We start from the raw sequence: 14,204 nt of genomic DNA, 5'->3' as shown, positions 1-14,204 counted from the left end.
AAATCCATTGGATCTGGGCAGAGATAAGGGATGATGGATGAGTTTTCCATGGTGCCACAGCCAGAGATGGCCTGGGGGTTAAATTATGTCTCTAAGCTGTGGTGGACACCCAGGGAAAGCTCCGGCTCATGGCACAGGGAGAGTTTCCTGTGCTTGGGAGCCCAGGTGAAGGATTTGGGACAGATCTTGCTGAGAAATCAGCATGGGATGGGCATCAGTGGGGACCCAGTTGCAGGCAGGGAATTTCTTGGAAAAAAGAGGATGAAGGAGAAGGCTGGAAGCAGCCAGCCCAGAGCTTCCTTTTATTCTCCATTCCAGCTCAGGTGTTTCCCACACCTGAGTGAGGACTAAGAGCTCAGAAGCTCTGCTGAGGAAGAAGAGGCCCCAAGCCCAGGAGCAGGAAGGAGCCAGGGGAGGACACTGGCTCCAGTTTTGATTTTGTGTCTCAGCAGCCTCCAAATCAGCTCTGGGCTGGGAGAGCAGGGTGGGATTTTATCTGCACAGTTACCAGGGACAGGAATAGATGTTTTGGGCTGGATGAGTTCTCTCCTCCTCCTCCTCCTCCATCAAAGCTTTACATAGGAACTGAGATGTGTGTCAGGGCACTGGGCTGCTAGGAAGGTTCCTGCTCAGAAAGAGGGGTTTAAATGGGTGCTTAGGTTTTCTTTGTTGGTATAGAGATGAGGACATTATCCTGCTTTTCCAGGGGTGAAACTCTAATTAATAACATCCCTGGGTCTCCTCAGATGCCAGGCAGCAGAGATTTGCACATTGTATAAGCAGTTGGGACAACAAAAGGAGATTGGCACAGTTCTGTTCCCAGTTCCAACAGGAACAAAAAGGTGAAGCAGGAATTTCTTGCTGTTTTGCACCCCTTGTTTTTCAGGCCGGGATTTTTCCATCGAGCGCTGAAGGGAGATGCCCTCAGCAATGGACTGCTCTGAGCGACTTTTCCCAAACCTCTGCAATTCCCAGTTGAGGATGGCTTGGTGAAAAACAAGCCCTGCCAAAAGTGAGGGAGGAGCAGATTCTCCTCCCATCTCCTGCTAGGGCTGGGCTCTGCTTTTACTGGAGCAGGAATTTGCAGAATCCCAGCCTCAGCTGGGAGTGGGAGCAGTCCCAGTGCATCCCTCAACGATTCCCCCACGTTTGACTCCTCCCTTGTCCCATCACCCAAACCCAAAGTGCTGCTTCCTGGCAGGAAAGCTGGGCTGTGTTCCCCCAGCCCTGTCCCATAACTCTGCCCCCAGCTCTCCCTGGCATGGTGACCTGGCTGCTTTGGGGGGTGATGGGGGAGCCTTCATCCCCACCCCACAACAGCCAGCCAAACCCAGCCCTGCCACCCCTTCTACCCCAGGGGACATCAATCATCCCCAGGGGCATCAAGCATTCCCTAGGGGCATCAAGGATTCCCCAGGGGACATCAGTCATTCCCCAGGGGACATCAATCATTCCCAGGGCCACCCCTGCAGGAGGAGGAGACGTTGGGCACCGAAACAGCAACGGAAGCGGAGCCTCCTTTCTCCTGCCCCACCTCTTGAGTTTGGTTTTGTTTCCCGGAGAAATCTGATTAACCAGATCTCTGTTTTCTTGTCTGCTTTCCCTTCTCTCTCTCTCTCCCCCTTTTCATTTGCTCCATTGTGTTGCCTTTTCCCCCACCCCTTCCCCATTTTCCCTGCCTCAATCCGATGGGATTTCTGTGTCCTGGCGCTTTTGCCTCCCTCCCTGTGGTGCCAGCGGGCGCATCAGTTACACAGACATGTATGAGATGCTGAGACACATGTCCCCACCTCTAGGCCTTGGGAAGAAATGCCCAGCTCGTGTTGCCTATAAGGTAGAAAACCTCCCCAGGAACTCCTGCCCAACCACCAGCTTTCTGTGCCGTGGCTCAAGTGGGGTTTCTGTGGCATTGGTGTTGTTCTTCTGGACTTTTCTGGTGCTTTCTCTGCTTTCCAAGCAAGATTTTGGATCTTCTGATTTTTTTTTTCTTTTTAATTTTTATATATTTATATATGTATAATTTTTGGGGGTAACTTTTTTTCTGGTCTTTGAAACTCTGGCACATCAGTTTGTCTTTCTAAGTATGTCTCTGCTCTTTCTGTCAGTGTTTCTCTCTCTTTTCTCTCATTCTCCTCCCATTTAGGTTAATTTGGGGAGGGACAATGCTAATGAGGAAATTACCCCCCATTAGATCCCCATTTTTCTTCCTAGGGCTCTTTGTCTCACTAATCCTCCAGTAGAATGTTGTTTTTGTCTCCTCTTAATTAGACTGGAGTAATTAGAGTAGGCAGTACTGTAGGAGTGAGCAAGCAATTAAACAGAGACAACACCAGAAGGGCTCCTTAAACACCCTCGTGGAAGAAATTACTTTAACAGAAAACATTTAGGACAGGGAGATGGAGAAATCACTCCAGCTTATTGCTGATTTGGCAAAACTTTTTAATTGAGCCACTAGAATGAATTCTATCCCAAAGGCTGCTGCCTGGCTGGAAATTCAGATGGAAATGGAGCAGTAAAGGCCAGGCTGGCCTCCCAACAACTCTCAGGGTGCTTGGAGACTTCCATTTCCAGGGGGATTCCTTGGAAGTTTCACCCCTGAACCTCACAGTTTAGAGGGAGAGGTTGTTCAGAGCTATTTATCACTGGTGTGGTTGAGGATCCATCAAACCCAGCAGGATTTTTTGGCTGCTGGTGTCACTCCAGCCACCCCCAAATCCCAAAACTCAACCCAAAGGATCCACACCACAACAGCCTCTCCTGTACTGAGGGATTTTTCACTGAGACCAAATAAACCCAAGATTTTTGTTAAGAGGCTCAAGCCAAACCTGGGGCTGATTTATTCAGGCAAGAAGAAATTCAGATAAATCTTCCTACAAGATCCTTCCAGGATTTAAAATAAAATGAAAATGAAACGTAAGCTTAAATCTCTCCAGTGAGGTGGCTTTGCTGTATTTGATTTGTTTCTGGCCACCATAACTGAGCTTGAGGAACCCAACTAGATCCAAATTCCAGGCCTCAGCTATTTTAGACACCAATTATCCACAGAAATCCAAGGATTTGCCACCTGTGAGCTTCCATTGGTTTAGGAGATCTGTGTCCTGCTGAAAGGAGGTGTTTGCAGGTGGGCAACCAGATCTGCTCTGGGGCTGTACCACAAGGATAAAACTATTTTTCCCCCCTAAATCTTGTAGAATTCAAAAAGGAAGAAAACAAAAGGTGATAAAGAGATCATGTGTTAAAACTGGCGTTTTAAATAAGATTTTGGGCTGGTTTTCATAGCAGACTTTGTGCCCAGAGGCATTTCTTCAGCCTGAGAATTTCCTGATATCTCCTTTAATTTGTCTGTCCCTACAGAACAAACCCACAGAACCAGGGTACATAGGAATGGCTTCTTTTTATAACCCAGACTCCTGATTTTTTAAAGACATCATTAATTTTTCCCCATTTCAGAAGAATCTTCTGGACTGTGTGTGTGTGTCACAAGCAGAGGCAGAGATGGGTTCAAATAGCTCCAGTCTGGGTGAACATTGGATTTCTCTGAGTTTGGAGATGATCACATTCATTTCCCCCTTATCAAAGAGTCCTGAACTACAAAATACAGATTTAAGACAAGATCAGGATTTCCCCCATGGATTAAAGCTGCACTTGTGGCTGATCTCTCACCCAGTTATTGCTGATAAATTAACCCCTCATGAGCCAGGACTGGTTTCTGCTCCTTCCCTCCTCCATTTCTCCATGAGCACGTCCATGGGTTGGTGCTGGGCACCTGCCTCCATGACTGGGGTGGGATGTGGCACCTCCTGCCCTGCTCCTGCCAGGTGTCCCCCGTGGTGTCACTTGTGTGACATCTGCTCCCAAGTGATGAGAGACTCAGGAGGGCACTGAAATCCCCCTGAGAGACTCAGGAGAACACTGAAATACCCCTGGGCACTGAAATCCCCCCGAGAGACTCAGGAGGGCACTGAAATCCCCCTGAGAGACTCAGGAGGGCACTGGAATACCCCTGGGCACTGAAATCCCCCTGAGAGACTCAGGAGGGCACTGAAATCCCCCCGAGAGACTCAGGAGGGCACTGGAATCCCCCTGGGCACCGACCCCTCCCAGAGCCTGCAGAGGGACATCACCCCCTGCTCCTGCAGGAGCAGCTCAGTCAGTGCCAACAGCAGCCAGGGCTTTGTCTCTGCCCTGTTTTCTCCCTGTCCCTCTGGTTTTTAAACCCCTGACTGTTCTGTCCAGCAAAAGCTCTTTTGCCCCACATATCCCCCCTTTTTCTTTCCATGTCTACTTTCCCCAGTCCTTGTCAGAGGTTTTGTGTGTTTTCCCCATGTCTTTGTTGCCTTCTCAGCACGTCCACGCTGGTTTTTGTTTGGATTTTCCCCTCTTTGCAGCCTCCTTGGCTGCTGTCCTTCCTTTCTGCTGTTTTCTGGTTCCCCTTTCTCAACTGTTCTCCTTGGTCAGCGTGACCAGCCTCTGCAGTTCCGTGTGGCTTTGCTGCTTGCCCGAGGTGCACCAGGGAGCTCTATCCTGCACGGGGCTGGGGGAGGAGGCTGGAAATCCCAAATTCCTGTGCTCACTTCTGGGCCACCCACAGTGAGGAGGACATGGAGGGGCTGGAGCCCCAGGAGAGGCTGAGGGAGCTGGGAAGGGGCTCAGCCTGGAGCAAAGGAGGCTCAGGGGGCCCTTGTGGCTCTGCACAGCTCCTGACAGGAGGGGACAGCCCAGGGGGGTCGGGCTGTGCTCCAGGCAGAGGGAACGGCCTCAGGCTGTGCTAGAAGAGGTTTGGACTGGACATCAGGAGGAATTTTGTCACACAAAGAGTTTTCATGCCCTGGAAGAGGCTGCCCAGGGCAGTGGTGGAATCACCACTGCTGGAGAGATTTAAAACCAGACAGATGTGGATGTGGCACTTGGGGATATGGGTCAGTGGTTGGTGGCTGGATCAGTGTTTGGACTCTATGGTCTTGGAGGTCTTCTCCATCCTAAATGATTCTGTGATGCCATGAATTTTAGTCTTTTCTATCCCATCAGATGAAAAGGGTGAAGAAAATCTCTTTGCCTTCACTGCTGTCTTAGAATTTGCTCACCCATGGCAGAGGGTGGAACTGTTCGAGCTTTGAGGTCCCTTCCAACCCAAACCATCCCGGGATTCTGTGATTCCTGGGATGATCTGAGAGGGATAAAAGCCGTGGAGAGCCTCTCCAAAACCAGCAGAATTAAACCACATAGAATCATTCCAACTAGGTCGGGGTGAATTATTCATAGCAAATAATTTATTCACCAAACTCGACCTCGTTTCCCACTGTCTCGAATTTATTTCTGTCTGGGGATCATTCCCAGAGCAGTTCCTGTCCCAGAGGCTGATGGGGTGCTGTTAATAATTCAAATCTGTCGGGGTGCCAGTAGTTTTCCAGGCACTGTGTGCTCCTTTTTGGAAATGTGCCAGGAAACAGGATTTAGGGTGTAGTAATTTTTTCTGGGTCAGGCTGGAATCCAGCAATACACCTTTGATCCCGGGATGAATTTCTCACCTATTCCTCCAACCTTTTCCCTGCCTTTTGGACCATTGTCCAAGCAGCTCCTGAGCAAAACTGAAAGTGAATTTATTCCTGTCACAGAGATTTGGTTCCTCGTTAGCGCTGCCTTTGTTAATTCCCAATTAAACAGCGCCGGGGCCGCCTCCTGACCGCGCCCGGACCCCGCGCCCCGAGCGCTGCCTCCCGACCCCGCCTCTAATCAGCCGCTCGTTATCAGCACCGCGTTAATTATGAGACGCCGGAGACATCGGCGGTGCTGCTGCCTCTGGGGCCCTCTCCTGCAGGAGCTTTAACGAGCTCCAAATCCAACTAATGGAACGCGGGAGGGATCCCAGAGCGGAGCGGGGACTCCACCTGCTGCCGGCTGCGCCTCCTCCCCGGGGCTGGGGATTCCTGTCCTGGCAGCTCGGGGCTCCTGGGAACCATTTCCACCTTTTTTTCCCTTTTTTTTTTCCTTGTCTTTAAATGATGTTTCCCATTATTACTCTAAACAACTTTTTCAATTTTTTTTTTTAACCTACGTTCTTGTCCCTAAGTCTTTGAGAAAACTTGAGGTTTTCTCTGCTAGCCTGGTGCAGGATGAAAATCAAAAGTTCTGGATTGAATTTTTCAAGGAGAAATTTTGGGTCAAGCAGAATATTTTGAGTTTGAAAAATGTTACCAATTTCAATTGGATTCCTTTTAAATTGAACCTCTAGAAATGGAGAGGAATTAAATGCATTTCTGGCATTGGGAAAACACACCAGAAAATGTTCCAGGATCAAATCCTTCCTGGCTCCTCTGGGTGCCCACGGGGACTTGGGACATTGATTTGGGTTGTGGGGTGACAATGCCTCGCCCAACCCTCCCTCACCTCCCCAGCCATGGTGGCAAAGCTGTTTTGGATCTATGATGAATCAATTCTTTTCTTCCAGCTGCTCCACCCTCAGCAGGAGCTCTCTGACATGCCAGATATTCATTTAAAGAAGAGATTTTCTCAAGCCAGGGGCTTCCAAGACAGGAATTTTCCCTGTTTTTGAGAGGATCTTGTGTGGCTTTAGCTGAGGCCTGTTTGCTTTGGCTGCTGCAGGTTCTGAGACATTTCTCTCTTATTTTATGGCTTTTTTTGGCCAAGAAATGGGCAGCTGGAAGGGGTAACCTGCAGCTCCCCTTGGCAGGGCAAGATCTCCTCAAGTGCTGTCCAAAGGGAGGTGAATCCCAGTTTGGCACCTGAGGGGACACAGGGACTCATTCCATCCCAGCTTCCCTTTCCTGAGCACCTCAACCCCCCCTTTCTGCTCCCTGCTGGGTTCTCACATTGGGCATTCCAGTGGCCTGGAGGTGTCTGAGTGACCAGTTTGACCAGTCTGGATACTGGGATGGAGAAAATGGCAGTGCAGAGGGAAATGCAGGGAGGAGGGCACAGAGGTGGGGTAGGGGGAGCCTCTTCCAGGTGCCTGTTTGCAGCAAAATGTGGATTTTGCTCAGCCACACTTCCAAAAGTGGGAATCCCCTTGGAAAATCCCCTAAATCCTCCGTCCCTGGCTCAGATCGAGGAGGAGAGCACTGCTCAGTGCAGCTGTGGGTGGCCTGTGTTGTGCGTCTGTATCCTTTGGGAATTCAGCTGGGGACACCTGAGATGTGCCCAAGTGGTTTTTGGGGGTGGTTTCTGTGAGGATAGAGCTCTCCTGTGGGGAATTGCTCCTCATTTGCCTGTTCTTCACTTGCATGCATCTTCTTTCTCTCTGCATCCCTTCCCTCTCTCCCACTCCAGTGGGATTCTGGGACTCTGTGATTGCTAACTGTGGGCTCTCATTGATGTTTTTTTGTTTTTTTGGTTTTTTTAAAACTTTTTGTGTGCTGAGGGCAGAATTGGAATTAAATCCTGTTTCATTTGACATGAGTGAACAGAAGAAACCCCGTGGTGTTGCCAGCACTTGTCACTGTCACTGACTGAGACGCTGAACTTTGATTTCCCTCTGTGGCTGGGCACACACACAGAATGACCTCTGGGCATGCTGTGAGGGAGAGCACAAGGGTCTGTCCCAGGTTTCAGGTGACAGGGACGTTGTTACAGTGGTCTCTTGTCCCTGTAGGATGCAGTGAGAGCTGAAAATGTGTAAAAGGCTGAACAAGGAGATTTCAGCTCCTCTGAGCAGATTTTACACTGGACCAGCACTTTGTGCTCTCTGTCTGCTCATGCCAGCACCAACAAGTGTCCCCCTGTGGGAATTGTCTCCAGAAGGTGCCAGGGCTGGGGTCTGCTCTCCCTGAGGTCATGGAAGTGTCCAGGGCCAGGCTGGACAGAGCTGGGAGCAACTGGGCTAGGGAAAGGTCCCTGCCCATGGCAGGGGGTGGGGTGAGATGATCTTTAAGGTCTTTTCCAACTTGAACCAGTCTGGGATTCTAGGGCAGCTCAGTCCATACATCTGGGAAGGTGGAAGTAGAAGTTGGAAGATTCTCAAAGCAGGGAGCTTATCCCAGAGATGGAAAACCTGGCCAAGTCTTTGTGCCCCAGCCAGGGCTTGGTTTGGGGAAACAAAGGAGCAGCAATTGGGGCTCCCATTGAGCCCTGAGGCTCCAGCAGCTCCCTGCTCTCACCTGCACCATTCTCTCCTTCCCCAGCAGGAGAATTCCCATCAGCTGAGGAGTTTCTGCTGCAGATTTTGCCCAGGGCAGCAAAGAGGCTGCAGCAAAATCTGCATCTCTGCACACAGTGCCAGGCTTGTGCCCACTGCTGCAGTGCCCAGAGCCACAGGGGAGTGCAGCTGGCACCTCCACCAGCCTTTGGGGCTGTTGTTAGACACAGAGGAGGTTCCTGGCCAGACAGAAGGATGTAAATAACAGCCCAAGCAGCTTTCAGATGGGATGAAATTCTCTCCCTAGCAAGGGCCAAGGCCAAGCTGCCACTGGTTTTTGAGGCTGTGCTCAGGCAGATCCACACCCAGGGACTTCTTGGACTTTTTTATCTAATTACACAATAGTACTTAAACTTGTGAAGAAGCAGGCCCAGCCTCTGCCCTAAACCCTCCATTTTGCTATATATATATATATATATATGACAATATTCTAAAACTTTAATAAGTTTTCCACCCTGTGATAGTACACACTTCTCAAACTCCATTATTATCTAATTATATATAATAATATATAATTATTCAATAATTCTTCATAATTCAATATGAATTCATAATTATTCAAACTCCATACCCACAATCCCAGTTCTGTAATTCCATTTTGGAAGCCTCTCCACAGCCTCAGGTCAATGCAGTGTTCTCTTGGGGGTCAGTGCCTGGCAGCACAGAAATCTGAAATTCTCAGCAGAGTTCCAACATCTGGATGGTGCAGACACCACTGGAGACAGTCAGGAAATGGGATGAGAGCCTCCCCACCTGGCTTCTTTTTGGGAGAGCTCTGTAGGATTGCAGTGCTGGCAAATCACCCATTAAACCACTGAGGTTCTGCCCCAAACCCACTCCTGGGCAGGAGCTGCCATCCATGTGCAGAATTTCAGCTCAGCACACAAAAAGTTCCTTCCTGTTCGTATTTTGGGTCTTTTGGGGGTTCAGAGATGGGCAGGTGAGGGTGGGGGGAGGACTCCTGGCCTTCCTCACAGCCAGCCCTGTCTGTCCCCAGCGCCTGGTGAGGATGAACATGCCCATCTCCCCTGAGGATTTAACTGTGCACTTCACCTCCACGCTGATGGCCCTGATCCGCACGGCCCTGGAGATCAAACTGGCCTCAGGTGAGAGGGACAGGGTGGCTGGGTCAGCTGGAGATCAAACTGGCCTCAGGTGAGAGGGACAGGGTGGCTGGGTCACCTGGAGATCAAACTGGCCTCAGGTGAGAGGAATGGGGTGGCTGGGTCACCTGGAGATCAAACTGGCCTCAGGTGAGAGGGACAGGGTGGCTGGGTCACCTGGAGATCAGACTGGCCTCAGGTGAGAGGGGCCGGGTGGCTGGGTCACCTGGAGATCAGACTGGCCTCAGGTGAGAGGGACAGGGTGGCTGGGTCACCTGGAGATCAGACTGGCCTCAGGTGAGAGGGGCCGGGTGGCTGGGTCACCTGGAGATCAGACTGGCCTCAGGTGAGAGGGAGGGGGTGGATTGGTCACCTGGAGATCAAACTGGCCTCAGGTGAGAGGGGCAGGGTGGCTGGGTCACCTGGAGATCAAACCAGGAGAAAATTGGGGTTTTCTGAGGGTACATTGACTCACAGCCCAGCTCCTGACCACAAGATGGGCTTGGCTGGTCCCAGCAAAGTGCCAGGAACACCAAGGACACAGATTTATCCCTGGCTGGGCCATTCACTGAAGAGTTTGACTTAATCCTTGTGGCTCCCATCCAGCTCAGAGTATTCAGTGAAATCTGTGGGCTTGGTGTCCTCCCAAAACCATGGAAATTCTGCCCCAGGTGGGATTCCTATCTTCCCATGCCAACACCTGAGGACAGGAGTGTGGTAAATCAAGGCAACCCTGATGTCTGGGGAGAAAATGAGAGGACTGCATTGATATCAGAAGGCTAATTAATTACTTTATTATACTATATTATTTTATATTACACTGCATCCAAACTGAATCTGCAAAAGTACTCAACTGCACAGAATTTTGTGACTGTCCTCACACACACACCTGGATTCAACAGGTCAGTGAATCAAAACCAGAATCTAATCAAGTAAATTCCTTCAGGTAAACAGTCTTCCTCAATGCATTCCACTTGTTCCAAAACACAGGAGCACTAAATGAGATAAGAATTGTTTTTTATTTCTCTGAGTTTCAGAGGATGTGAATCACAGAAAATATCCTTGGGAAGTTGTAGAAAGAATATCCTTTTCTCTTTACAGAGAAAAGTGGCCACAAAGGGGAGCTTGGGGAGAGGCCAGAGGGGTCCTGAGCATCCCTGTGCCTTTAGGGTGCCGGTGAAATGTGGGAATCTTTGCCCATCCCAGCTGAGAACCCTCTGAGGAGAAGCCCAGGACGTATCCTCCTTGCTCTGAATCAGAAATGAGTTTCCACACCGGCTCTGAACCATTCCAGCCCTTCCATGCTGGCAGCAAGGCAGGAACTGCAAGTGCCCTGCAGCACATTCCACCTTGAGATAAAATGGAATTACTGAGGTGGTTAATCAGGCGTTTACTCAGCTCCCAATTAAACCTTGCAGTGTAACAAAACGCACCGGCCTTTTCTCTGGGTCGTTACCCCATCTCATCAGCCTGCCTGGGGTCACACTCGAGCCATGCCTGCCCTAAGCACTCTTACACCTAATTTAAAAGTTAACAAGAGGGAACCAGGCTCCTGGGAGCAGGGGCAAGGCAGGGTTAGGCTGCTGTGCTTTACTAAGCAGTTTTAGGCCAGTGCAAATATCCGAGTTAATCTCCTCCCTCCTGCGCTGCCTAAACTTTGCCTGTGATGCTTCGGGGAGGCATTGCTGGAAAAGGACAAAATTTTGAGGTGCCTGGGCCTCCCCAGAGAAGTAGCATCAAGACAAGCATCACTTGTTTCTACAGATGCTTTTTAGGATTTCCTGTGACTTTAAGAGCCAGCACCTTATTTCAGGAATAACTCCTAGCTAAGGATGCTGAGAGTTTGTTTAATTTTCAGTTTCTGGTTACCTGTCAGCCTCTTTCGACTGGAAAATCTCCCCCCACCCTTTTGAAAACTGGAAGGGAGCCAGAGAGGAGAACTCAGCTGATACCCTGGATTATTTCTGTGGTTTAGCTCTGCTCTGGGGTGTGAGGTTCTGACCTGTTTTGTTGTTTTGAGCTCCCTTTGAATAGGTTTCATGTGCTACATTTAATTGAGTCTTTAGCGGGCTTAACAGCCCCTTAATAAACCTCCCTAATGAGTTCCCTTGTGGGAGTTCAAACCACGGTGTAACAGAGTACCCAGAGCCTCCTCCCTCACTCTGCTCTTACAAAAATAATCTCTGTCATTCAGATGAACTCTTTAATTACCTGCTGTGAGGGGAATTCAGCTGGGAGCTGGCCTGGGGCTCACCCAGCCTTTAATCACTTTCCACGTGTGCATTTAGGCTGGCTTTGGCACTGCTCTACCTTAGGGTAGAACTCTGAATTTGTGTCTCACTGCCAGGGGTTTTGGGAAGAGCTGGTGAGTTTGAAGAGGACTTGTAATCCATCAGGACACTGCTCAGTGGAGGGTGAACCTGGCCATGGCAGAGAGTTGGGTTAGAGGATCTTTAAGGTCTTTTCCAACCCAAACCAGTCTGTGGTTATGGGATTTTGTGATTTGTAGCCATGATATTTTCTGAAAAATCCTTTCCTTAGGATTTTTTTCTCCTGAGAAGCTGAGAGACCTCAGGAACAAAATGGAAACAATGGTTATCTGCTGCTGTGGAATGCAACAGGTGCATCTGTGATTGGTCTCATGTGGTTGTTTCTAATTAATGGTCAATCACAGTGAGCTGGATCAGACTGTCTGACGCAAGTTTTAGTTATCATTCTTTGCTTTTTCTATTCTTAGCTAGCCTTCTGATGAAATCCTTCTATTTTTTTTTTTAGTATAACTTTAATATAATATATATCATAAAATAATAAATCAGCCTTCTGAAACATGGAGTCAGATCCTCATCTCTTCCCTCATCCTCAGACCCCTGTGAACACTGCCACAGTGATTCATGTCTGACTCCTTTCCATCCCACCTGGGAGGTGTTGCTGCCTGCACAGGCACTCCTCAATGGAAGAGGCACCTGCAGTTTAAGCATGGAATAAGTTTGAGCTCAAATTTAAGTCCCAGGTCACTGCTCAGTGTGAAAAATGCCAATCAATTGTTTTTAAAATTTTAAAAGTTTAGTAGTAATAAAATGGTTATAAAAATAGTAATACAATTAGAGTAATAGTAATTTGGACAAATTGAATTAGGACAATATGAGACAATAAGGACAAAGAGTTATGGATGTCCAGGTAGCTTTTTTGGGCAGCACGAGCCCGAAAAAGGACACCCATTAACAAAGGATTAACCCTTAAAAGCAATAGTCTGTTGCATCTTCATACACTTCATACATGATGCATAAATTCCATTCAAGCAAAGGATTCTGCCTGGTCATCATCAACTTCTTCCTCTGAATCCTGACAGTGCTTTCGAGGCGGGAAGAAGTTAGTTTCTTCTGATCAGAGAGCAATAAATTCTCTTTCTCTGAAAGATTTAGGTGTCCTGTGGCTGCTATCTCAGTGCAAGTCCTTTCTTTTAAAAAAGTATCCTACATAGCATCGTTTCTATTTTAACATTTTTTATAACCTAAAACTATATTTAACACAGTACTTAAGAGAATTAATACAGCATTACTTTCTGACACAACACATGTAATATTCATTTTAATATTTGTGAAAAGCCAATCATAAAATACATGCATTTTTCACACTCAGGGTGCCCAGGGTGAGGCAAGGCTGGTCCTGCTGGATTCCTGCACTTCTGTCATGGAGAATTCACAGATTCCCTGAGCAGGGAAGGGCTGTGCTGGCTCACCCTTCTCAAGGAAAGGGAAAGGGGGATGCAAACAGTGGGATGTGCTCCAGGGCAGGGCTTCACTGCTCTGCTCTGCTCTCCCTCCCTGGCTGCAGGAGGTGTGAAGCAGCACCAGTGTGATGCTGAGCTGAGGAAGGAGATCTCGCTGGTCTGGCCCAACCTGTCCCAGAAGACTCTGGATTTGCTGGTGCCTCCTCACAAACGTAAGTGCTTCAAGCACTGGGTACATCCCAGACACCCAGGAACCCCAGATTGGGTTTATCCCTCCTCATTTGCTCTATCCAACCCCAGGTTAGGTTCTTCTGTCCTTGCCTGCTCTATCCAACCCCAGATCAGGTTTTTCCCTCCTCATCTGCTCTATCCAGTCCCAGATTAGATTTCTCCCTCCTTGCCTGCTCTATCCAACCCCAGATTGGGTTTTTCCCTCCTTGTCTGCTCTATCAAATCCCAGAACAGATTTTTCCCTCCTCATTTATTCTATCCAACCCCATATTAGGTGTTTCCCTCCTCATTTGCTCTGTCAAACCCCAAATTAGATTCTCCCTCTTCATCTGCTCTATCCAACCCCAGATTAGGTTTTTCTCTCTTCATTTGCCCTATCCAACCCCAGATTAGGTTTCTCCCTCCTTGCCTGCTCTATCCAACCCCAGATTAGATTTCTTCCTCCTCATTTGCTCTATCCAACCCCAGATTAGGTTTCTCTCTCCTTGCCTGCTCTATCCAACCCTAAATCAGGGTTTTCTCTCCCCATCTGCTCTATCCAACCCCAGATTAAGTTTCTCCCTCCTCATTTGCTCTGTCCAACCGCAGAACAGGTTCTTCCCTCCTTGCCTGCTCTATCCATCTCCAGATTAGGTTCTTCCCTCCTTGCCTGCTCTGTCCCAAGCCCCATCTGTGTCACCTGGAGGATGCAGCAGGGACACCCAGGGCAGCTGGGCTCCTTGGCAGTCGCTGTGCTGCCCTGGCTCTGTCACACAGGGACTGGGAGAGCTGAGCTCCCCTCCAGGCAGGGACTTCATTGTGCTGCAGATTTCCTGTGCACAGAAAAACCCAAATCCCAAACCTCACCCAGAAGACACCAATGCTCTGTGTGGCCTCTCCCAGAGCTCCTCCCCAGTTCTGGCAGCCTCCTGGCTGTGCCTTGCAAGGTGGGAGAGCAATTTTTGCCATTTGAGCTCCAGAAAAATGGGGAGAAGAAAAGCTAAAGCTT

The 14,204-nt window shown here is 49.1% G+C and overlaps 1 protein-coding gene across 6 annotated transcripts in view; it reads left to right on the top strand.

Annotated features, from left to right (window-relative positions):
- Positions 1-14,204, top strand: part of CACNA1B (calcium voltage-gated channel subunit alpha1 B) — a 313,833-nt gene that overhangs the window by 282,565 nt on the left and 17,064 nt on the right. For all 6 annotated transcript variants that reach the window (XM_054284411.1, XM_054284410.1, XM_054284409.1 and 3 more), the window contains 3 exons: positions 1,738-1,834; positions 9,150-9,258; positions 13,090-13,197. In XM_054284411.1, coding sequence (XP_054140386.1) covers positions 1,738-1,834; positions 9,150-9,258; positions 13,090-13,197 — 314 coding nt within the window. The remainder of the gene's footprint in view (positions 1-1,737; positions 1,835-9,149; positions 9,259-13,089; positions 13,198-14,204) is intronic.

This window comes from Melozone crissalis, unplaced genomic scaffold (genome assembly GCF_028551555.1).
Source record: "Melozone crissalis strain CALT ecotype California unplaced genomic scaffold, PUWL_Pcris_2 ptg000041l_1, whole genome shotgun sequence".
Lineage (NCBI taxonomy): Eukaryota > Metazoa > Chordata > Aves > Passeriformes > Passerellidae > Melozone > Melozone crissalis.
The sequence above is the reverse complement of the archived record's forward strand: the minus strand, read 5'-3'. Positions and strand labels throughout refer to the sequence as shown.